At 36.1% G+C, this 23,775-nt stretch overlaps 1 protein-coding gene across 3 annotated transcripts in view; it reads left to right on the top strand.

The window, feature by feature from the left end:
• Positions 1 to 23,775, top strand: part of LOC128660817 (beta-Ala-His dipeptidase) — a 102,250-nt gene that overhangs the window by 72,078 nt on the left and 6,397 nt on the right. For all 3 annotated transcript variants that reach the window (XM_053714860.1, XM_053714861.1, XM_053714862.1), the window contains exons 7-9: positions 3,581 to 3,665; positions 17,906 to 18,066; positions 20,076 to 20,240. In XM_053714860.1, the coding sequence (XP_053570835.1) occupies positions 3,581 to 3,665; positions 17,906 to 18,066; positions 20,076 to 20,240 (411 nt within the window). The remainder of the gene's footprint in view (positions 1 to 3,580; positions 3,666 to 17,905; positions 18,067 to 20,075; positions 20,241 to 23,775) is intronic.

Here is a 23,775-nt window from a genome sequence, read left to right as displayed (position 1 = left end):
TTACCTAAATTAAATTAAATTAGCTAAAGTACAAAAAAAAACCCCACTAAATTACAGAAAATAATAAAAAAAAATACAGATATTTAAACTATTTACACCTAATCTAATAGCCCTATTAAAATAAAAAAGCCCCCCCAAAATTAAAAAAAAACCCTAGCCTAAACTAAACTACCAATAGCCCTTAAAAGGGCCTTTTGCGGGGCATTGCCCCAAAGTAATCAGCACTTTTACCTGTAAAAAAAAATACGAACAACCCCCCAACAGTAAAACCCACCACCCACACAACCAACCCCCCAAATAAAATACTAGCTAAAAAAAACTAAGCTCCCCATTGCCCTGAAAAGGGCATTTGGATGGGCATTGCCCTTTAAAGGGCAGCTAGCTCTATTGCAGCCCAAAGTCCCGACCCTAACCTAAAAATAAAACCCACCCAATACACCCTTAAAAAACCTAACACTAACCCCCTGAAGATCGACTTACTGGGAGAAGTCTTCATCCAAGCCGGGCCGAAGTCCTCAACGAAGCCGGGTGAAGTCTTCATCCAAGCCGGGCGAAGTGGTCCTCCAGACGGGCAGAAGTCTTCATCCAGACGGCATCTTCTATCTTCATCCATCCGGCGTGGAGCGGGTCCATCTTCAAGACATCCGACGCGGAGCATCCTCTTCTTCCGACGACTAAAGCTGAATGAAGGTACCTTTAAGTGACGTCATCCAAGATGGCGTCCCTTAGATTCCGATTGGCTGATAGAATTCTATCAGCCAATCGGAATTAAGGTAGAAAAATATCCTGTTGGCTGATGGTTCAATCCTATTGGCTTATCCAATCAGCCAATAGGATTGAGCTCGCATTCTATTGGCTGATTGAAGACGTCTCCCGGTAAGTCGATCTTCAGGGGGTTAGTGTTAGGTTTTTTTAAGGGTTTATTGGGTGGGTTTTATGTTTAGGTTAGGGACTTTGGGCTGCAATAGAGCTAACTGCCCTTTTAAGGGCAATGCCCATCCAAATGCCCTTTTCAGGGCAATGGGGAGCTTAGGTTTTTTTAGCTAGTATTTTATTTGGGGGTTGGTTGTGTGCGTGGTGGGTTTTACTGTTGGGGGGGTTGTTTGTAAAAAAAAATTACAGGTAAAAGAGCTGATTACTTTGGGGCAATGCCCGCAAAAGGCCCTTTTAAGGGCTATTGGTAGTTTAGTTTAGGCTAGGGTTTTTTTTTATTTTGGAGGGGCTTTTTTATTTTAATAGGGCTTTTAGATTAGGTGTACTTTTTTTTTTTTTTTTCTTAAGCAGCGCTGGTATTGGAGTGCGCTCACTTCTTGTCTTTTAACGATGGGTTTCTGAAAACTTGTAATACCAGCGCTGTATGTAAGTGAGCGGTGAGACAAAACTGCTCGTTAGCACCGCATAGCCTCTAACGCAAAACTCGTAATCTAGCCGTAATTGTTCTCAGTATCATTGATGTAGTTTCTATCTTTTCCAAAGATATTCATGATATATTGTGCTGGGTATCAAGTGAGTGAAAATTTGGAACAAAGTGTAGTGAATTGGAGGAGTTGTTTCCTTCTGTAGAAGAAATAAAGTTTCTTTTAGTTGATTTGTTTTGAATTTCACAACATTTTACGAATGTTGATGTACCAATATAAAATTAAAAGTCTCTATATTGAAACAATATGCCAGAGGAAAATAAAATATTCAATAATACAATAATAATACCTACCTCATTGTAGCTGGTTTATATTAGAATTACTGATTTGGGAGGTCAATGCCTCTTGTTGCATGAAAAATCAAAGTTGGTCTAGAGTGTTTATTAGTTTAACAGGTATTTATATCAATCATTTAAGGAGACTTTATATTACAAAATATTTTTATTTTTATTATGTCACAGTTAAAAAGTGCTGCCATAAAACACATGCATAAGTTATTTTCTTCTAGAAACATGTTTGTCTTATCAGTGCCATTGAAAAGCTGTACCACTCAAAGCTACATTTCTATTTTAATACAGCAAATAACAAATCCTTAGCACTAGTGTGCACCATTCTGAGCCTTTCTGCTGTCTGGTTCATTGTAGTCAAATACAACTCTCAGGTGGGCATAGAATTAGGTTGTATATACATACCCCCAACTGTCCCGATTTTCGAGGGACAGTCCCGATTTTCGAGGGACAGTCCCGATTTTAGGGATCTAAAATCTGTCCCGATTTGCCCCATGCATTACATTTTTTTTTTTTAAATTCTATTGGGCCCATACTCAGAAGCAGCTTGCTCTCACAGGATTAGATACCTGTTAGATTCCCTGTGAAAAAGGAATGGTGTGTGGGTTAAGCAGGAGTAAGAAGGCTGTATACACTGGTGACCTCTGTAACCTACCTCTGGTAGTGATGATGTCTAACCCCTGGTGATAACTAGCATGCCTTCAGTTTTATACAATGAGCAGTGCTAATACCAGGGTAACGAACAGTGGCAGCCGCAGACTGCCAGCTAATGTGCTTGCCAACCCCAGGACCCCATACAATGAATTACAGATACCCATATATGATGTAGTGTGTGTGTATATCTGTATCCATAACTGTGTGTGTGTATCTGTATGTATAAGTTTATGCTATGTAGTGTGTGTGTCTGCATGTATAAATGTAAGCTATGTAGTGTGTGTATGTGTATCTGCATGTATAAGTGTGTATGTATAAGTGTGTATCTGCATGTATAAGTGTATGCTATGTAGTGTGTGTGTGTCTGCATGTATAAGTGTATACTATGTAGTGTCTGTGTATCTGCATGTATAAGTGTATGCTGCATGTATAAGTGTATGCTATGTAATGTGTGTGTGTGTGTGTGTATCTGCATGTATAAGTGTATACTATGTAGTGTCTGTGTATCTGCCTGTATAAGTGTATGCTATGTAGTGTGTGTGTATCTGCATGTATAAGTGTATGCTATGTAGTGTGTGTGTATATCTGCATGTGTAAGTGTATGCTATGTAGTGTGTGTGTATCTGCATGTATAAGTGTATGCTATGTAGTGTGTGTGTATCTGCATGTATAAGTGTATGCTATGTAGTGTGTGTGTATCTGCATGTATAAGTGTATGCTATGTAGTGTGTGTGTATCTGCATGTGTAAGTGTATGCTATGTAGTGTGCTACTGTGCATTTTTGCTGACTTTAAAGGCCAGAATCTAGAATATTAATGGGGAATGCAGAGAGCAGTTTTAAAGAATTTATTATTAACTGTCCAATTAAGATAAAAATATTTAGCAATGTCTTTGCAAAGGCTAATTAAATACATAGCTCACATAGCCATACCAGTGGTTTGAGCTTGTGTTTGATTTGCTGCCTAAGTGTATTAAAATATATGACTTTATTTAGAATTTTATTTATATTACTTTTATATGATTTTTTAAGCCCCGCCCACCACATTTTAATTTTTTTTGCCGGGGTGGGGGGCGGTATCCCTCTTTTGAATTTTGAAATGTTGGGAGGTATGTATATATGTTCGTATAAAGGTCTTGAATTGCAGTGACTTTCTAAATAAACATAATGCAATATACATTAATAACATTTATTCTTTGGCTTTGTGTGACTCTGTCTTGTAGGTGGAAGGTGGTAATAAAGATTTACATTCCGGCACTTTTGGAGGCATTATCCACGAGCCAATGTCAGATCTTGTATTTCTTTTAGGTAATATAACTTAATGTTTAGGAAATGTTACATTTAGGGATATAGGCCTTGCATAAACTGGTAGTAGTCATGACTGTCATTAATTTGGGTGGGGAATTATACCACAATATCTTCTGTAAAGTAACAAATGCATTAACCTCTGGTTATAATAATACATCTATATGTTAAGTAAATAATTACAGAAAATGTGTTCCATCTTCACAGAAAGGTAATATGTGTTTGTATAGCTCATTCATACCTATGAATAAAACGTACCATTTTAAGCAACTTTTTAATATGTATGTTCAAAAATAATTCCTCTTGACTGTTTTTAACTCTGGGATTGACACCTCTTTATACAATATCATAAATCACGTCAAATATAAAAATCACTAATAATATGACATATCAATAATGGCATCACACATGGGATTTTATATCTATATATCTATATATCTATATATCTATATCCAGTATATATTACCTAACACTGAAGCTGCACTGAAACACGTCTACAAACACTGCATGTGACTACCTAACACTGATAATGCATTTGTCTACTGTAGCTGTAATTTCTCATCATGTAATAACACTGAGTTAGAAAATGTTTTTACTGGCTCATCAGTTTATCATCACTTACATGTTGTATGTCTAAGTATGTGTGTGTGTATATATATATATACAGTGCTCAGCATAAATGAGTACACCCCAACAGATTTGTCAGAAAACCTTTACTTACCTTTCAGAAACAACATATTCTATGGGACACTAATACTACAAAATACTCCCACAAATGCAGGCCATTGGTTGCAAACAAGATTTGTTAATTTGCACCCACAACAAAGTATTTTTCCTAACAAATTCATTCAAGACATGTTGCAAAAATGAATACACCCCAATAAAAGTCATAGGAGCAGAGCTAAATGTCTGACAACAAATTCCTAATTAACAAGAATTCAACAACATGCGAGTCTAATTGTTCATTTAACAGGTGTCCAGCAGACAGTTGATTATAAAAGGGTGTTACCAAAGAAAACCCCTTCCCATGTCATGCTGTGAGCAATGGCACCACATGGAAGAGAAATGTCACAAGGCCTGAGAAAGAAAAACATTTCTTTACACAAGAAAGGTGAAGGCTACAAGAAGATCAGCAAAGCTTTACTTATCAGTCAGAATACTGTAGCAAAAGTGATACAAAAATGTAACAAAGATGGAACTGCAACCATCTCACAGAGACGTCCAGGCTGTCAACAGAAGTTAACACCTCGACAGGAGCGTCTTCTGATGAGAAGGGTTGAAGAAAATCACCATGCAAGTTCACTGCAGTTAGCTAAAGTAGAAAGCTAAACTGGGGTGATTTTTTTCCCATGACACAATACGGCGTACACTGCAGAGGAAGGAATGGAATGCATGGGTGTCGTCCATGAAGGAAGCCTCTCCTAAAGCCCACGCACAAAAAAGCCCGCCTAGAATTTACCAGGACACATGCTGAAAAATAAGAAGAATACTGGGACTCTGTACTCTAGAGTGATGAGACCAAGATAAATGTTTTTGGAACTGATGGCTTCAAAACTGTATGGCGTTGCAAAGGTGAGGAGTACAATGAAATAATCATGGTGCCTACAGTGAAACATGGTGGTGGCAGTGTCCTATTGTGGGGCTGTATGAGTGCTGCTGGTGTCGGGGAGCTGCATTTCATTGTTGGTATCAGGAATTCACAGATGTACTGCTCTATATTGAAAAAGAAGATGCTACCATCACTCTGTGCCCTTGGTCATCGTGCAGTTTTCCAACATGACAATGATCCAAAACACACATCTAAGGCCACTGTTGTATTTCTGAAGAAGAACAGGGTGAAAGTGATGCAGTGGCCAAGTATGTCTCAGGATCTGAACCCAATCGAACACCTATGGGGAATTCTGAAGAGACATGTTAAGTATCACTCTCCATCCAGCATCCAGGCTTTAAAGAGGTCTTTCTTGAAGAATGGAAAAAGATAGCTGTTGCAATATGTCGCCAACCAGGGCCGGATTGGGCCCCTGGGATACAGGGAAAAATCCCGGTGGGCTGGCAGCTAGTCCGGCACCTGCACATAGTGTGTGGTGTAGAGAGCAAACAGTGAGTGTGAGCTCAGCACAGGCAGCGCCACAGCACAGTGTTAAGGAGCGCAGTGGCCGTTACTTTGCCCTCAAATTTTATTTATTGTTGTGACATGATGTAGTTTTAATACGCATCACCATATTAAAACTACATCATGTCACAATAATAAATAAAACCGGGCCACCGGTTAGCCCCACCCGCCATTAACGCCCAGTGTGACATCATCATGGGCAGCGGGTCAGGTGGAGAAGAACTTGCTGATGTGCTGTTTAGACTAGTACAGCCCCTCCCCTGATTTGACTCTCTCTGAGCCTCCGCTGTAGTAGCAGATAAGATTCTACCCCTGGGCTGCCCTGTGCTTTGGGACAAGGTAATGACGTGGTGTGCATCCCATATTGTTGCATTGGATGGTTGTGATCATGTAGTATGTGACCTAGCAAACACAGTCTCGCCTTTGCTTGACACAAGTAAAAGTTTAAGATCCCATCCCTACATCCCAATCAATCACAGAAAATCAGAAGTGCAGGTCTTTTGTATTAAACTGCTGGGGAAGTCAAAAAAATGTTGAATTAAAAGCAGTTCAGTTGTAATTTAATATTTTTCCTTAAACTGGGTGTGTGGTACATCACCTAAAACAACATTTTATAGATGGGTATGTTAAGGGGCAAGGCTGGAGGGGGCAGGGCTTGGCTGTAGGGGTATTACATTTAGAAAGACATCTCTCACTGGTTAGTGAGTATGTCCAGAAAGTATGCTTTTATGCACCATTATTAGTATTGAGTCAAGTTTATAGTATAGATTCTGTAGGGATAATAAAAAATAACTTTTATTTTATATACTTAAAATGACAGCAAATATTTATATATTTCTGCTGCCCACTTCAATTTAAAACCACATCTCCTAGTACTGATATACTAGTATCTCTGTATACATAGGTTTCCTTAGGAATCTATTATTTTTCCAATATTGGTGACAATTGATAAGACCAGTACTCTATGAAAGAAATGGGCCTTATATTTCTGGCATGGTTGCAGAGTACTGATTTAATTCATTTTATATTATAATTTGCCCACAAGTTGGGTATTAAGTATCTCCCTCTATTGGATTAATATATCCTAAAATGTTGTTTATTTGTGTTGTGAGTAGAGTTTTTAATCACTGCTGTATCATGTATGTTTCAACTGTAACATATATTTTCTTCTAGTTTCCTAGATGCTACTGTTGCTGTGTTATGTTGAAACTGATTTGTTTCTATGTTATATAGCGTTCAGAGCATCATATCTCTCTAACTTAATTAGTGCAAGTTTAAATTTCCCCACGTTGTCAGGTATGGTGTTACACTATTTGGTATTTGTATAAATTGAAAACTGGAGTAATACAGCGTTAAAACACTCTTGCTCGATGATGCTTATAACTATATGTCAGTCAGTGGCGGACTTACTTGGAGCAAATAACTTTTATGTTATATCTGGCTTATTTATTATTCCGGCTTATGTTATAATATATGATATACCACTGTTGTGCTCACTGGCATTTATATTATTGTGTAATTTTACCCGGATACATAAGTCTTTTCTCCTCTGTATCTAAATGCTTGTGTTTGACAAATATGTATTTAGTTGCTAAATCCGTTAGTGTTTTCTTGTTTACTCTGTAACACGGTAAGTAAATCAATCATTAGCTGTTCTAATTCACTGATATAAATGTGGCAGTTGTGGTAGTTCACCTTTGAAAAGTTTATAACTAGTGGTGATATTAGCAGCACATCAATCTGTTACTCTGTAACACGGTAAGTAAATCAATTCTTAGCTGTTCTAATTCACCAATATAATATGGCAGTTGTGATAGTTCGCTTTTGAAATGTTTATAACAAGTAGTTATTTTAGCAGCATTTCGATCTAAAATTCTCTTGCAGTGTAAAAATGACTGTTAAGAATGTATCAGGTTTATTTATAATTACGGTAATCCAAGTGGTACTTTTGTTGTGGTTTTTTTTTTTTTTTTTTTTTTTTTTCTTAGCCCTTTTGACAAATCACCGGCTAGCCTATTACTGTTGCGTTACCACTTTACACTACATCTGCTAAGCGACTATTGCTAGACATGCATGTTAAGCACAGCTGACGCTTTCAACCAGTTAAGTCTGCCAGTGGTTCTGCTAATGTTGCACTATAGCTTGCAAGATGATTTTTTACTGCATTACTCTTATTACCATAAAAGTATACTGTAGTCCATATTACTAACCATATATGCGTTCTAAAGTTGACGCTTGCAACTAATAAAATAAGTTAGTGTTTGCTGCAGATATATTCGCCTGTTGTTGCAGCTACTATGTATCGATAGTTTAGAGGTACTGCTGTAGATGCAGCGCACATTAAAGTGCTAAGATACTATGGTTCACAACACTTGTCTTATCATTTTAACAACACAACCAATTTTAAAGTTAAGATTATACTGGATTATTTTTGTACTATTAGGAGAGCAACATTAAAACAAACACCCCTGACGCAGCGTTTCACTAACGCTTCCTCAGAGGGGCTGGCTGTAGGGGGTGAGGCAGGGCCAGTCTGATTTCCCAGTCCGGCCCTGTCGCCAACTTGTTCATTCCATGCCTAGGAAACTTGGTGCTGTCCTTACAAATCATGGAGGTCATACAAAATACTAGATGTAGTAGTTTTTGCTGTGGGGTGTATTCATTTGTGCATCACCTACTTTGAGTAAACCTAAAAATTTTTTAATTTGTCATATTATTAACCTTACTTTCATGTAATGAGCTAAACTAATGTTCTATAAAATTCAGTTTTGACAAAATTCTGGAAATTGTTCTTGTGTTCATTGAGATATTGACTAAAATCTTACTTTTCAAAAGGGGTGTACTCATTTTTGCTAAGCACTATATATATGTGTATATATAATATATATATATATATATATATATATATATATATATATATATATATATATTCTTCCAAACAACAGCATATCCCACGACTTGACAACCGCCTGGGTGCAAACTTGAAACACGATATAACAACCAAAAAAGGTGCACTCTCAGGTCTTTTTTAGTGAAGTAAACAGATTACTTTATTTGGAACATTTTCGGGGATCTAGTCCCCTTCGTCAGCATAATTAAGTGGTGAACACAGCAAATATTTATAGTGTAAAACATCAATTAAACAAAACTCATACCGAGCTTGAAGTGTGGCGCCAAACATCCGCCCTGGAACTCAGCTTGCGTTCCACTGACTCGTAAGACCGGAAGTCATACAAACATCACTTCCGGTTATGTGATCCATTATGTTATAGGCTGAAAATCAGCTAATATACCAATTTAACTTGTGTGTTAAGTATCAAAATTCCCATAGTGAGAACAAATATAGACCCTCCTTTAGTCAAAGTGTGATCACAAGGCTAAGTATACAGGTATATTTATGGCTCAATGTTGTCAAGGCAACCAATGTTACTTATTGTTGCCATGGTTACATATACACAAATGACGATATGTGCAACAAACATGTTTTTGCATATTAGGACCACAATTAAGTTTTGAACATTTGCAAGGTCCTATGCTAGCCTGCCTTCCGGCACTCCGGAATGGGGACTCTGACCAACCCATAGCGAGGCACTGTGCGATGGAAAACCACTCAGTATCATCTATTAGATACACCCTAATAGATCATGTCCCCCCTCTGGATTGGAATAAAATATTGTTACAGCGGGAAGCACAATGGATGTACCGGTTGGGCACGATCTTCCCAGGTGGACTAAATACTGTACCAGACTTTAAAGTTCTCTTGTAGTGCCATCAGAGTGTGTTACATACTTGAGGTACATCCTTGTCACGCTATGACTCTGTGTAGTTGGTGTAGGGTGGGGATCCCACTTGTTGGTGCCTTCTCCTACCGTGTTCTCACAGCACGAACCATAGGGAACATTTAGTACCCCTTCTGGTTAGTGGAAGTCTGGTAGTCTAAGAGTGGTTACCCAGTTATTACACATTAGACTGGCATTTTGACTACAAGATGGAAGGGCTTTGATACTCTATTTATAGAGAGATGAAAGTATGGACATACCACATTTATATGAATTTTCAGCTAATCCTGGAATTTGTTACAGTTATATACTTGGTATAGAGCTTATGAAGTCTTGTCCTAGTTTCTGAAATGTATGGAATAAGGTGTATATATTAGCTGAATAACGGTCTCAAGATGTGATTAAGTCATCTACACTCGATATAATCCACAATAAGGCAGCACAGAAACCTGTGATCCTAATTGCAGCAGTATTTGAATATCATAAACATGACAATACAGTCCTTAGGTGCATTATATATGCTCATGATCCTATTTTTAATTTTTTAAAAAAGATTTTTTTGCGGCCAGTGATGTATATGGTAAAGCCATAACCCCTAATAAGTGAATCCGATGGGGTATCACTGTTGATGTGTATAAAGTATTTATGATAGATAAGTTGCAGGCACAAAAGGGCAAAATAACATGAGACCTTGGAGATTGTTGACGCTAACAGGCAGCCTAATAGCCTAACACTAGCCAACTGGGTACACTATTATTTGTGTATATAAATCTATCATTATTTGTATATATGTTTTATTACAATAGTACAGATGAGAAGGCAGGCTAGCATGGGACCTTGCAAATGTTCAAAACTTCATTGTGGTCCTAATATGCAAAAACATGCTTGTTGCACATATCGTCATTTGTGTATATGTAACCATGGCAACAATAAGTAACATTGGTTGCCTTGACAACATCGAGCCGTAAATATACCTGTACACTTAGCCTAGTGATCACACTTTGACTAAAGGAGGGTCTATATTTATTCTCACTATGGGAATTTTGACACTTAAAACACACGAGTTAAATTGGTATATTAGCTGAATTTCAGCCTATAACATAATGGATCACATAACCGGAAGTGACGTTTGTATGACTTCCGGTCTTACGAGTCAGTGGAACGCAAGCTGCGTTCCAGGGCGGATGTTTGGCGCCACACTTCAAGCTTGGTATGAGTTTTGTTTAATTGACGTTTTACACTATAAATATTTGCTGTGTTCACCACTTAATTATGCTGACGAAGGGGACTAGATCCCCGAAAAACGTTCCAAATAAAGTAATCTGTTTACTTCATTAAAAAAGACCTGAGAGTGCACCTTTTTTGGTTGATATATATATATATATATATATATATATATATATATAGGCAAACCAATGTAATACAATACTGTATATAGGAAAACTGCGCACCCACTATATTTCACAGTATACATATCAAAGGATATATAGATACTCCAGAAAGGCAATGAATCAGATGTAGATAGCAGCTGCTAATTTCAATAATTCCTCCAGTATCTCATGGAGTAGGGTAGAAATCCGTTAGATAAAAAGATAGGGAGCGCACAAAGGCCACCTACATAGTGCAAATCAATTTAATCATAAAAATTATAAAACATATAATAAAAGCACCACCCTGCAGGGTGTCTACTCACAATATGAGGTATGTGCGAGCTCAAGAACACTGAGTCACACAGTTAGTCTCCTGAAGTCTCTGTTATTTGAAACCACGCCCACCTTACGTCAGCGATCACCTGTGAGAGTTTGGTGCGAGTCACCAAACATACTCTGAAACCTAAAGAGCTATCGGGTATGGAGGACAGGAGAGACGGATTGAAGCTCACGAAAACGTGATTTTAATAAGGAGACTGCCTTATCGATCAGCATGAAGTACAGACGTGTGACAGTTTTTTCTACCTACTATTACCAGTCCTGGTTCCAAGTAACAGAGACTTCAGGAGACTAACTTTGAGCTATAAGTGTGACGTGCAAGTGATATGGGGTATTGCACGGCTCTTTGTGCACATCAGAAATAACATGTATGATGAGTTGAAAGTTAACGCGTTCACTCAGGCACAATTGAATTTAACGCACATTGGGTTAGCGGGACTTCTGAGCTCTGGTTAAATGTTACGCAAGACAAAAAAGTTAACCATAAAACATCAAAAATACATTTAACAGTACAGTTACCCTGATAAAAAATATTTTTTACTAAATTGCATTAAAAAGCTATAAGGGCTCAAACATATGAGGTCTTAAGGTGTAAGAAATAAAAAGACTGCAAAAGGCTTTAACATAGAGATATATACATGTCTAAATATGTGTGTGTGTGTATATATATATATATATATATATATATATATATATATATATATGTGTGTGGGTAGGTATAGATATACAGGTATTGGTATATACACATATTTATAGAAATATGTATTTATAATAAAAAGTACATATGCTGTGTGTGAAGAACATTGGAATGTGACAATTTTATAACTCCTGTCGGGTTAGCGAGAGAATGTTAGGTATTTTTTCAGTTTGCACTCGTTATTGACTTCTATGGGAGAAGTTAACGCAGTTTGCACATGGAAAAACCAATGCAATCAGACCATACTTTTTATAAAAGCACACAATACTAAAACATGTTAAAATATTTTTGCATAAACAAAGGTGAAGTTAAAGTTGTTTTAACTGATTTTGAAAGTAGCAGGAGGTTCCTATTTGTCAAGGACTCAGCTAGTGAGACAAGAATGCTTACTGGTTGATAACGGTTAAGGGTAACTCCCTTAGATGAACTAAAGGGACAGTCTACTTCAGAATCGTTATTCTTTAAAAAAAAGATAATCATTTTATTACCCATCCCACAGTTTTGAATAACCAAGATGGTTATATTAATACACTTTTTATCTCTGTGTTACCTTTAAACAAAGAATACCAAGAGAACAAAGCAAATTTGAGAAAAAAATAAATTGGAAAGTTGCCCTATCTGAATCATGAAAGTTTAATGATGACTAGACTGTCCCTTTAAAAGACAGTAACAAGTCCAAAATTATAAACACAAATTGTATTTGTCTGCTCAGGGAAATCCATACAAAAACTGTAATACAATTTAAGATGCCCACTTACTTTAACAAATAACAAGGAAGAACAGATAACTGCTTTTTGCTAATTTAGGAAAAATATGTCCAGTAGATTTTATCAAAGAGTGACAAGGAAAACTTATATTTAATCTTGCTTTTTTAAAAAAAAAAAAAAAAAAAAGTGCTTTGGCTCTCACTACCTAAGAGATCATCAAGCAAAATCTGTAACCTGTATTTTTAAAGTGCTGCAAATTGCCACCAACCAACTATTTGATCAGCGGAATTTGCAGGTTGTAAAGTTAGCTTCTGGCCTCCTAAGGAATTTGTGAAAAAGCAGTTTTCACTCAAAACCAAGAGGAGTTCAATGTCCTTTTAAATGAAAAAAATAAGATTTGCAAGACTTAAATGGATAATAAACCCCAAACAATTCTATAACACATATGAAAGAGCACTATTTAAACATATAAAATATTTTACATGAACAAACAAGATTGTTAAAGCTTCTTTGGCTTTGAAACTAACAAGAAGAGCATTTTTGTACACAGATGTTCCTTAAAGGGACAGTCAACTCAAAAAATGTTATTGTTTAAAAAGATAGATAATCCCTTTATTACCCATTCCACAGTTTTGCATAACATACAGTTATATTGATACTAGTCGATAAGCCTGCTCAGAGGGCAGTCTATTTATTTTTAAGCTACAGATGTAGAAACAACCTATTTTGTAACTCTGCTTTTATATAAATATTTGATCTACAGGTGTAGCAATACTGTATTTTTATGGACTGCTGTCCTAAATATATCAAAAATATTTTATATATAATAAACTACAGGTATAGCAAAACCCTATTTAATCACACTAATTTATATAAGCTACAGATATAGCATCACCCTATTTAGACAAACTACTGTCCTAAATAAATCCTAAATAAAAAAAGCTTCAGGTGTAGAGACACCTTATTTGGATAATCTACTATCCAAAATAAATAATTATATAAATATATTATATTTTTCCAATAAACTATATAAATCTCTATATAACATAAATAAGCTACAGCTGTAGTAATACCTATTTGTAAGGGGTTTGTTATATTAATAAAACTATTGTTGAAATATCAACCAATTTACCCAAACTACTTTAAAAAAAAAAAGAAATGGCATACCTTATAAATAAAGAGTATATATATATATATATATATATATATATATATACACACACACAAAATATTTATTCAATATAACTTAGCTACTTATGTAGCAAAACAATATTTTGAAAATATTTTTTTAAAAAGGTACTATAGCTTTAAGAAAAACTTTATAAAATTAATTAACTTCCTTTAACTACAAATGTTTTATATATAACTTAGCTACTTATGTAGCAAAACAATATTTTGAAAATATATTTTTTTAAATGTACTGTAGCTTTAAGAAAAGCTTTAAATAATTAATTAACTTCCTTTAAATAATATTTTTTTTCTATATAACTTAGCTACTTATGTAGCAAAACAATATTTTAAAAATATATATTTATTTTTTTTAAAAAAAAGGTACTATAGCTTTAAGAAAATTTTAGATAATATCTTGCACTTTCTATGAAGCCTATCCGATGTTTAGCTTAGTCGCTAACTTTTTAAACCTTCAATATAACTGTTAGTAAGAAATCGCAATCTTTTAAAAAAATATCACTTACTGTTCTTTGCTCCTCCCATCTCCCACTTCCTGCTTTGATATCGCCTTAGACTAGAAAGCGGTCCCACCCGCTCCCTACGTCACAACTCAAGGCTTGCTCCCGTGAGACCAGCTTTGCGCATGCGCGAACAAATGCCAACATTACCTTGTAATGAATTTAGAGCATGCGCGAAACATCAACGTCACAAGATTCAGCGTCTAATAGCGGTTACGGGAGCGTGCATGATGTTCAAGCCGAACAATAAGAAAATCACGCTTGCTCAGTTTATTTAGTGGGCGTATGACATAGAGTGTTGGCCGCCTAACGGCCTAATCTTCAACTGGTTGAAGTAAAAACCTGACTGCTGTGTAAAAAAAACAAAAAAACGAGCTGCATATATGACGATTAAAAATGTAGTTTATAAAGCTTATAACTTTGTTTAGATATCGGGAGGGGGGAATGATGAATTAAACTTATATTTATTTAATTCATTGAGTATAATAGTTGATAGCTAATAGCGTAACTTTACCTTCACTTTAACTTTCTTTGCTGTAGCTTTCAGAAAAGCTTTTGAGGTAAAATGTACAACCATTGTTCTTTTTTTTTTTTACCACAACTAAAGCTTAGAAAAAAGCTGTTAAAAATAGAAAAACAGGCTTTTCTATAGCTTTTATAAAAGTGTTTAGGATAGAATAGCTAATAATGCTAAAAAATTAAACAAAACACATTCACATTCACAATGTTTCACAAATAAACAATGTGATCTCTCTCTATAGCAACTCTCCTCACAGACTGCTTTTTCCTAACTGCGTCAGATAATCTAAAAACCTAATATTTAAATTAACTAAACGGCGTAAGGAGGGGGCGTGGTTAGTCACGAGCTACACACGCGAGTTGCTGCGAGCAAGAGGAGTGGCTACACACGCCGAAGAATGCTGCAGAGGATCGCCACATCTGGCAAGACCACCCTGCTCTGCGCCGCCTTCACAGTGGATGAAGATAGAAGATAATGGATCCGCCTGGAAGAAGACCTTCTCCGCCTAACTTCAGAACCGTGAGTACCTATTTGGGGCTTAGTGTTATTTTTTTTTAATTGTTTGGGGGGGGGGGTTTGTTTTTAGATTAGAGTTTGGGCTTTCCTAAAAGAGCTGAATGCCCTTTTAAGGGCAATGCCAATACAAATGCCCCTTTAGGGGCAATGGGTAGTTTAGGATTTTTTAGTTAGGTCTTTTTTATTTTGGGGTTTAGGTGAGTGGGGGGTTGTAATTGTTAATGGGTCTTAGTAATTTTATTTAATAAAAGGACTGTTAAACCAAATGCCCTTTTAAAGACTTTTGGTAGTTTAGCAATAGATTAGTGGGTGTTTTTATTTTTTTTTATTTTTTTTATTTTCATAGGGATTAGGTGTAATTTTTTAATTTTGGATAATTTTGCTTATTATTTTTTGTATCGTTAGACTTTTTTATTTTTTGTAACTTAGATTAATTTAATTTCATTGTAATTTAGTGTTTTTTAATTTCGGTAATTGGGGTTTATTTAGGGGGTGTTAGGTTAGGGGTCTTAGTAATTTGTTATTTGTGTTCTGGGGGTTTGGCGGATTAGGGGTTAATAGGTTAATTAGGGTACTTGCTTTGTTGTGGGTTGTCGGTATAGGGATTAATAGGCTAAATAGTTTTATTGTGATGTTGGGGGGTTGCTGTTTAGGGGTTAATAGATTAAATAGATTTTTTGCGATGTGGGGGTTTTGCGGATAACATGTTAATAGTTTAATTAGGTTTATTGCGATGTGGGTGGTTGACGGTTAAGGGGTTAATATTTTAATTATGTTATTTGCGGATTAGGGATTAATTACTTTATAATTTTGCAATGTGGGATTTGCAGTTTAGGTGTTTGTTAATACTTTGTGCGGGAAGTTAGATGTTTTTTTGTTACACTTCGTGCGGGCAGTTACGTGTTTTTGTTTTTATTTTGTGCGAGGAGTTGCATGGTTTTGTTTTTTAGGCTTCGGGTCTGCCTACGCTGCATCCAGGTGGATTCCGCTACGCTGCATCCAGGTGAATTCTTTTGGCTGCACGCACAGCCAACATTCTTTTGACTGCCTCGCTCTGCCAACATTCTATTCAGGATGCGTGCGCAACTGGCAACAGACAAAAGCAATTATAGTATAGATACTTTTTACCTCTGTGATTACCTTGTATCTAATAATAAAAAACTGGTAGAGCAGTGAGAGTAAATTGAAACACAAGCAAAGATACAAGTCAAATGCCTCCCTGCTGGATCAATAAGCCAAATCACTCCCAATAACCGTCATTAGTCTGTACAGCCAGAAATTCACAAACGGGCGGGCACATACAGTGCTCTCTTACCCTCCACCTTGGACTTTCCAAATCTGCAGGAGGATGCTGGGACCCCGTTTCCAAACTGTAAGAGCTACTCGCTCCCTAGTCTCCCTCGCCTTTCTCGGCGTCTCCGGCGATGTGTAGTCCCAGGTGATCCAGCGCTTCCAGATGACATCACTCATGTAGGGGAGGAAGGAATGTGATCGCAAAGCAGCAGAGTGTGGAGCAGACTGCTGTACAGTGGTGTGGATCTCTAGAGCAGCACTGTGGCTTACGCATTTCGACTGGCAAGACGTAGTCATAGCCTATGACTACGGCTTGCTAGCCGAAATGCATAAGCCACAGTGCTGCGCTTCTGAGCTTTCCACTAAATTTTAAATATTTGAAATAAAGATCGAGTGATTTTATCCTGGCTGGTGTGGATTGTACCTTTCTTCATCACTAAGGTTTACCTTGTATCTAAGCCTTTTCTGACAGTCCCCTGATCACATGACTTTTTATTTATTATCTATTCACTTGCATTTTATCCAATTAGTGCAGTGTCTGACACAAGCCACAATGTTATCTATATGGCCCACATGAACTAGCACTACCCTGTTGTGAAAAGCAAATAAAAAAGCATGGTATGAGAGGCTGTCTGTAGTAGCTTAGAAACAGGCAGAAATGTAATGGTTTGAATATTATAAAGTATATTAATATAACAATGTTGGTTGTGCAAAGCTGGGGAATGGGAAGTAAAGGTGTTATCTATCTTTTTAAACAATAACAATTTTGGTGTTGACTGTCCCTTTAAAGTGGACATTGTACTCAATAGTCTTTTTTTTTTTTACCTGGAAAAATTACGTAAAAGCTGTTCAAATTTGCATTGAAATTAAATAAAATACATAATTTGTGTATTTCCTACTAATGCTCATTGGCTATTAGGCACTTCCTACAAAATCTCATTGGCTGATAAGTACGTCTGTACTTTTATATCAATGAGTACAAAGATTGCTCTTTTTTCTCAGTACAGGAACATATGTTGCATAAGAATAATAATAAAAAAACTATAATATATTTTAAAAATCCTCTTTACTATATGCTCCAAAGACAAAAATAATGGCCTTTGTGTCCCTATAGTGGGATAATCTGCTAGAGGTTTTTAAAAATGCTACAAAGTAATAAACAATATAACTAATATTTATGTATGTAAATCTTTTCATGACAACTCTTTCTTACATATACAGCCAGCCTTGTAGATCCGTCTGGTCACATACTGATACCTGGAATTTATGATGAAGTTGCTCCGTTTACCAAGGAAGAGCAACAGTTATATGATGATATAGATTTTGACTTGGAAGAGCATAAAAACAACAGTGGTGGTTATCAGTTCCTACAAAGCACTAAGGTACATAAATAGTTCAGCATAATCAAGTGGTCTTACAAAGCCTTATGGTTGTTTTCCATAGAAAATGTATTATGGAAACATTAATTAAATGTCTCTGCTGGTTTCCTGTCCAGGTGCCAGTTTCTGTCTGGCAGTAAGTCTTGATTCTCTTGTGCTTTTATATTACTGCTAATCTGTTGGTGACAAAACCTACCAGATAAAGGGACGTGGGAAGTTTGTATATGAAAGAGTAGCAATTAAATGCTACAGTGTTTAAATGTTTAATTTTACTTCTTTATTCCGTTTTATGGAAGTATTCTATGCCCCCTGCATATATAAAAAACGTTTATAGATAATAATTTTCAAGTCTTTATTTCCCACAATTATTGTGTTACCTTCCTTGTAGAATAGTAGCAGTTTTAACTTTTTCTAGCTAATTATTATTAAAGCGCCATTATAGTTGAAGAATTACATGTTCTAATTTGTTATAGCATTTTACTACTAGCGACCCTTTAATGCTATGGGGTAGATTTATCAAGCAGCGGATGCTGTGTTCTACCCCCGAAGTTTCAGGTCCGCCTATATATAATGAACAATATATTTTGAGGAAACTATCTTCAATTTTCACATTATGCTCTGAAGTAAAGTAAATAAAGCATGAGTTTGCTGTCCTATCATAGGCCTAGTTTACAAGTGGAGGGTGCGCTATCCATATCATGACCCTTCCCTATAAATAGTGAACGATCTGGTATTAGAAGTGAATAACAAAGGAGATTTATCAGAGAATATTAGCACAGCCAACATTTTTTTAGTGCGTCCCAAACTTTCAATTAATGGTGCAGGGTAGTGAGTTGTGTTGCGCACACACTCACAAATACACATATATACATATATACATACACAAGTATACCGATACACACATATATACCATACACACATATACATATACACATACTGTATATACCATAAACACATATACACATATATAGATACACACGTATACATATACACACATACGCATATTTAAATACACACGTATACATATACACACATATACACATACAGACATATTTAAATACACATGTATACATATACACACGTATACACATATATACACATGCACACATATATGCATACACAAACACTTATACACTTTGGAGCCATTCCCAGTCCAACTCATTGACATATTTAAATCAGTTTAAATATTTTTTAATAATAAACATATATATTTATCCTTTGGTTTACAGCACCTTTGGTTTATTGCTCAAACGATAGCCAGAACCTGAGTATTTCAGTGCAACCCATAGAAGACTATCATGTGAGGTAGTTAACATACCCATGCTCTTTGACCTCCAAATAATAGCACACCCTAGGTTTTCGCTCAAGCACTAACATTTTACTTTCAACTAGTAATATGAGAGTAAATATGGAAGCCCTATATATTAGTGCACCATAGCGCTAACATATCTAGGACAAAATGAATTAGTTACTGCTAGGTTAACTAGATTTTTATAACAGGAGGCTGTTTTGACTTAAAGGGACACTGTTCTGTAAAATTTGTTTACCCTTAATGTGTTCCAAATTACTTGCTATACCTATTCTAGAGTATTAAATGGATGCAAAAGTGTTCCTTTATGTATATTTTTGTGTTTGAAATAATTGTTTTCACTCATCAAAACCATCACCTAGGTAATGCCCATAACAATGGGCTGAGCTTGCAAGTATTTATGCTAGGTATTGAAATGATAATTATGTCAAGCTCAGTCCTAAGTAATAGAACACAATAACTTTGATACCATACATTTTCAGGAAACACATTACTATTGTTATTTTATCTGTATGTTGTTTTAGTAATTTGCAGATACAATAGACTTATAAGCAGAAGTTTAATATAAATAATTATAATACAGAGTCAATGAAAGTATTGTTGCGTATATGCAAAGTCTGATGCAAGTGAAACATACTAGAAAACTATACATTTTAGAACAATATACTATTTGGTTAAACAAGCTGATTGTTATGTTCTGTAGGAAGAAGTTCTTAAGCATTTATGGCGATATCCTAGCCTTTCTATCCATGGCATTGAAGGAGCTTTTTCTGGACCAGGATCCAAAACAGTCATCCCTTCAAAAGTAATAGGCAAGTTTTCCATTCGACAAGCTCCTAACATGACAATTCCAGCGGTAGAAAAACAGGTATTTATGACTTTTTAATCTCTACAATACATACTTAAAGTGATGGTAAATTGTAATGCTTGTGAAAGTCTGTTATAAATCTATGTAATGATTTAACTATACTTTCATTAGCATCCACTGCAAAACTGTTTTATTTTTCCATGAGATTACGTTTTCACCACTTATCCAATAGCTTTGTTAGCCATATGGAACTCCACGTCACCTTTAAATAACAGTTTTTGCGGTGAGTGTGCGGCTGAATGAAGGTACAGTTAAATTATTGTATAGATTCATAATAGACTTTCTTGAAGGTTAAAATTTACCATCACTTTATGAACTTCAGTATTTAAACCAAATAAATATTGTCTGAACATTGATGCATTGTGTTATGTTTAATCCCATCACAGTTTAGGCATTTATCTTGTTATACTACTACAGTAGTCTTAATCATGCCATTAATATATTATAGTAATATACCATTCCTTACATATTGTCACAGGTTATTTTATTAGATATCAACCCTATTTTGCTAACAAGACAAGCAATGCTAGAACAAATTAACAATATTTTTTTTGCCTTTAGTTGTGAATGTATAAATTGGCTCTAATGGGAAAATAATTAGTTCAGATCTAAAAGTAATAATAAAGTATGAATTTGATGGTTTAGCGTCTGCTGCTTACTACACATTTCAAAATGGAATCGTACCCTGATCAAAATGTTTTAGAAGGCTTCAGAAATTCAACAACATTGTTACTGTTCTCAAAAATGTATACTCAACATCCTAGTCTGCAAGGCAGACTAGGATGTCACAACAACCCCCATGGGATGGCTAACCATTGGCAGAAAACGTTTCTATTGGCTAATATCAATGATCATGGGTCCACCTTTATTAAAACACTGAATAGGAGTTGTACGTGTGACAGGACACCAAGAAGGAAAGCACTTTTCTCCAAAAATGAACAATGCTGCCCTTCTCAAGTTCCTTGTAGACTACGGGAAATGTATTGTACACAGATAAGAACAAAGTCGATTTTTTTGTCATGAATAAGAAACATTATCACCTAGATTCGAATCTATTTCATCCTAGGTGTAAAAAAAAAAATAAGTATGGTTTTGTTTTGCAGACACTATTCCAGCTACTCTTCATAAAATCTGTTAGTGCCTTGTATTGATATCAATGGTTAAGGGAGATTAAAATATAAAATGATAAACTGTGAGTATATATATATATATATATATATAAATAAAAAATTTTCTTAAAGAGAAAAAAGAGTAAACCCAATCCTGCAACCCCCTATTAAGCCAATCAAATCAAATTCAGTCACCGCCCCTTAGAGAACAAAACAATGTAAATATGACGCTCAATGTGCAATTAATCAAAAAATCTGCTTTATTAGGGCAACAACAAACTATTCAACTGAGCCTATATCAGGGATCCCTGAATATAACATATACCGGTATGATTACTACAACTAACAGGCATCTGCTGATCATTAAATGTGCACAAAGTATCTAGGAGATTGTTATTTGGCCACAGCAAGTATAGGCAAGAGTATCCACTGGAAGTTTCAGTTCATATTAACTATACAGGGCATAATAAGTTCCACCTCTCAATGATAGGGTTTCCTCCGTAAAGAAACAAGTAGCAGAGAATTTAAACTGACCGTCCTCCTAGAGACCAAGCTCACCGGACCGCCAGGCACATCACAGGGACTCACCTGCTCTGACTTGGTATTCAGAAAGCAGACCTTTTCTTACTCCAAGTACCAGGATCTGCGTTACTTGATACACACTTGCTCCGTGTGCCCGCCTCCAATGCGTGATGTCACTGGCGGGGTCTTGCTGCTCAAACCCAAGACTGGTGTCCCCAAACGTAGTTGAATTCAAACTCAATAGTAGAGTAAAAGTGTAAACGTCCTTTACATCAGAGAGATGTATCTGCTCAGTGAAAACAAAAACCACGCTAGTAGTGGCTCATAGCGTGTCCTTTCAACTTACAGCTACACGTGTTTCACCCCACAGCTGATCGCTCACAGGGCTTGATCAGTCATGACAAGTTGATCAACTGGACTGTGTACACATCCTATAACCCTGCAACTTGCCGTATTAGGGACCCAGGTTTTGTAAGAGACCTTGATGTGGTACATAGGCTTGTCCCATTTGGCCAGATGCAGTAACTAACTCTTTCAGTTTTGCTTTTAACCTTAGCTGAGAGCTTGTAAGTGAGTTCTGGACTTTCTCTGTGTTATATATATATATATATATATATATATATATATATATATATATTATATATATATATAAAACTCTACAATATACTTTCATTATATATTATGTCCCCTTTTCTTATTCCGTTCTGAAATTGTGAGCATTTCAGTTCCTTTTAGAAATGGAAGTGCAGAACACTGTTATATTGCACACAGCCATTGGCTGCACACTCTTGTGACCTATTTATATATTTTCTTAATTGGCCACATCAGAGAAAGTAAGTTACAGCATGGCAGCTCCCATTGTTTTATTGACACTATTTAAACAACTAATAAACTTTAAAAAAATACATCTAAATGTTTAGTGTCCTTTTATGTTTCACAGCATCTGCATTTTTTTTATCTCCAAAAAGTAAAATGGCAATAATGGATTCAATACTGACTTGCTTGCAATGGTTTTTGATACACAGGAACAATGTATATTTGCTGGAATTTACTGCAGTGCTTTGTATTGGTGCAGAAGATTAATGAAGCAGTGGATGATGGAGGGGATAATAATTCTTTGAGGATTAATGCTAGTGCCTGTTAAATACTGGCTTTGTAATTTAACCCTTCTGTACTTGGTAAAAGTAGAATTCCTCAGATTTTAATTGCTATGTTAACTATTTTATTCTTGTCCAGTTGATTATTTAAAGGGTCACTGATATGTATTACAGGCGTGGATACATAGAAGTCTAGTTAGTGGGCTCTAAGATAGAAACAAATCACAAGGGAGTTGGTAAAACATGGATATAATGTAAATATGGGCAAGAGTAGTAATATGAGTGTTACACAAAAATGAGCAGCAGAGGATAAATTATAAATGAGCTGGACTGACACAAGTGAAAGGACCAGTAAATAATTCCATGTTCCTTTGAGACAGTGTAATATATAGGCCCCTATTTATCAAAGGTCTTGCGGACCTGATCCGACAGTGCAGATCAGGTCCGCAAGACCTCGCTAAATGCGGAGAGCAATACGCTCTCTGCATTTAACATTGCACCAGCAGCTCACAAGAGCTGTTGGTGCAACTCCGCCCCCTGCTGATTGGCCGCCAGCAGGGAGGTGTCAATCAACCCGATCGTACTCGATCGGGTTGATTTCCGGCGATTCCTGTCCGCCTGCTCAGAGCAGGCGGACAGGGTTATGGAGCAGCAGTCTTTAGACCGCTGCTTCATAACTTGTGTTTCTGGCGAGTCTGAAGACTCGCCAGAAACACGGCCCTTCAACTTTTGTATGGAGCTTTATAAATATGGGCCATATTGTTAAACAGCAGGTTTACAAAAAGTCGTTCTGCAACGGGTATTTTA

The sequence above is a fragment of the Bombina bombina genome, chromosome 5, assembly GCF_027579735.1.
Source record: "Bombina bombina isolate aBomBom1 chromosome 5, aBomBom1.pri, whole genome shotgun sequence".
Taxonomy (NCBI): domain Eukaryota; kingdom Metazoa; phylum Chordata; class Amphibia; order Anura; family Bombinatoridae; genus Bombina; species Bombina bombina.
This window is presented reverse-complemented; position numbering and strand designations above follow the sequence as displayed.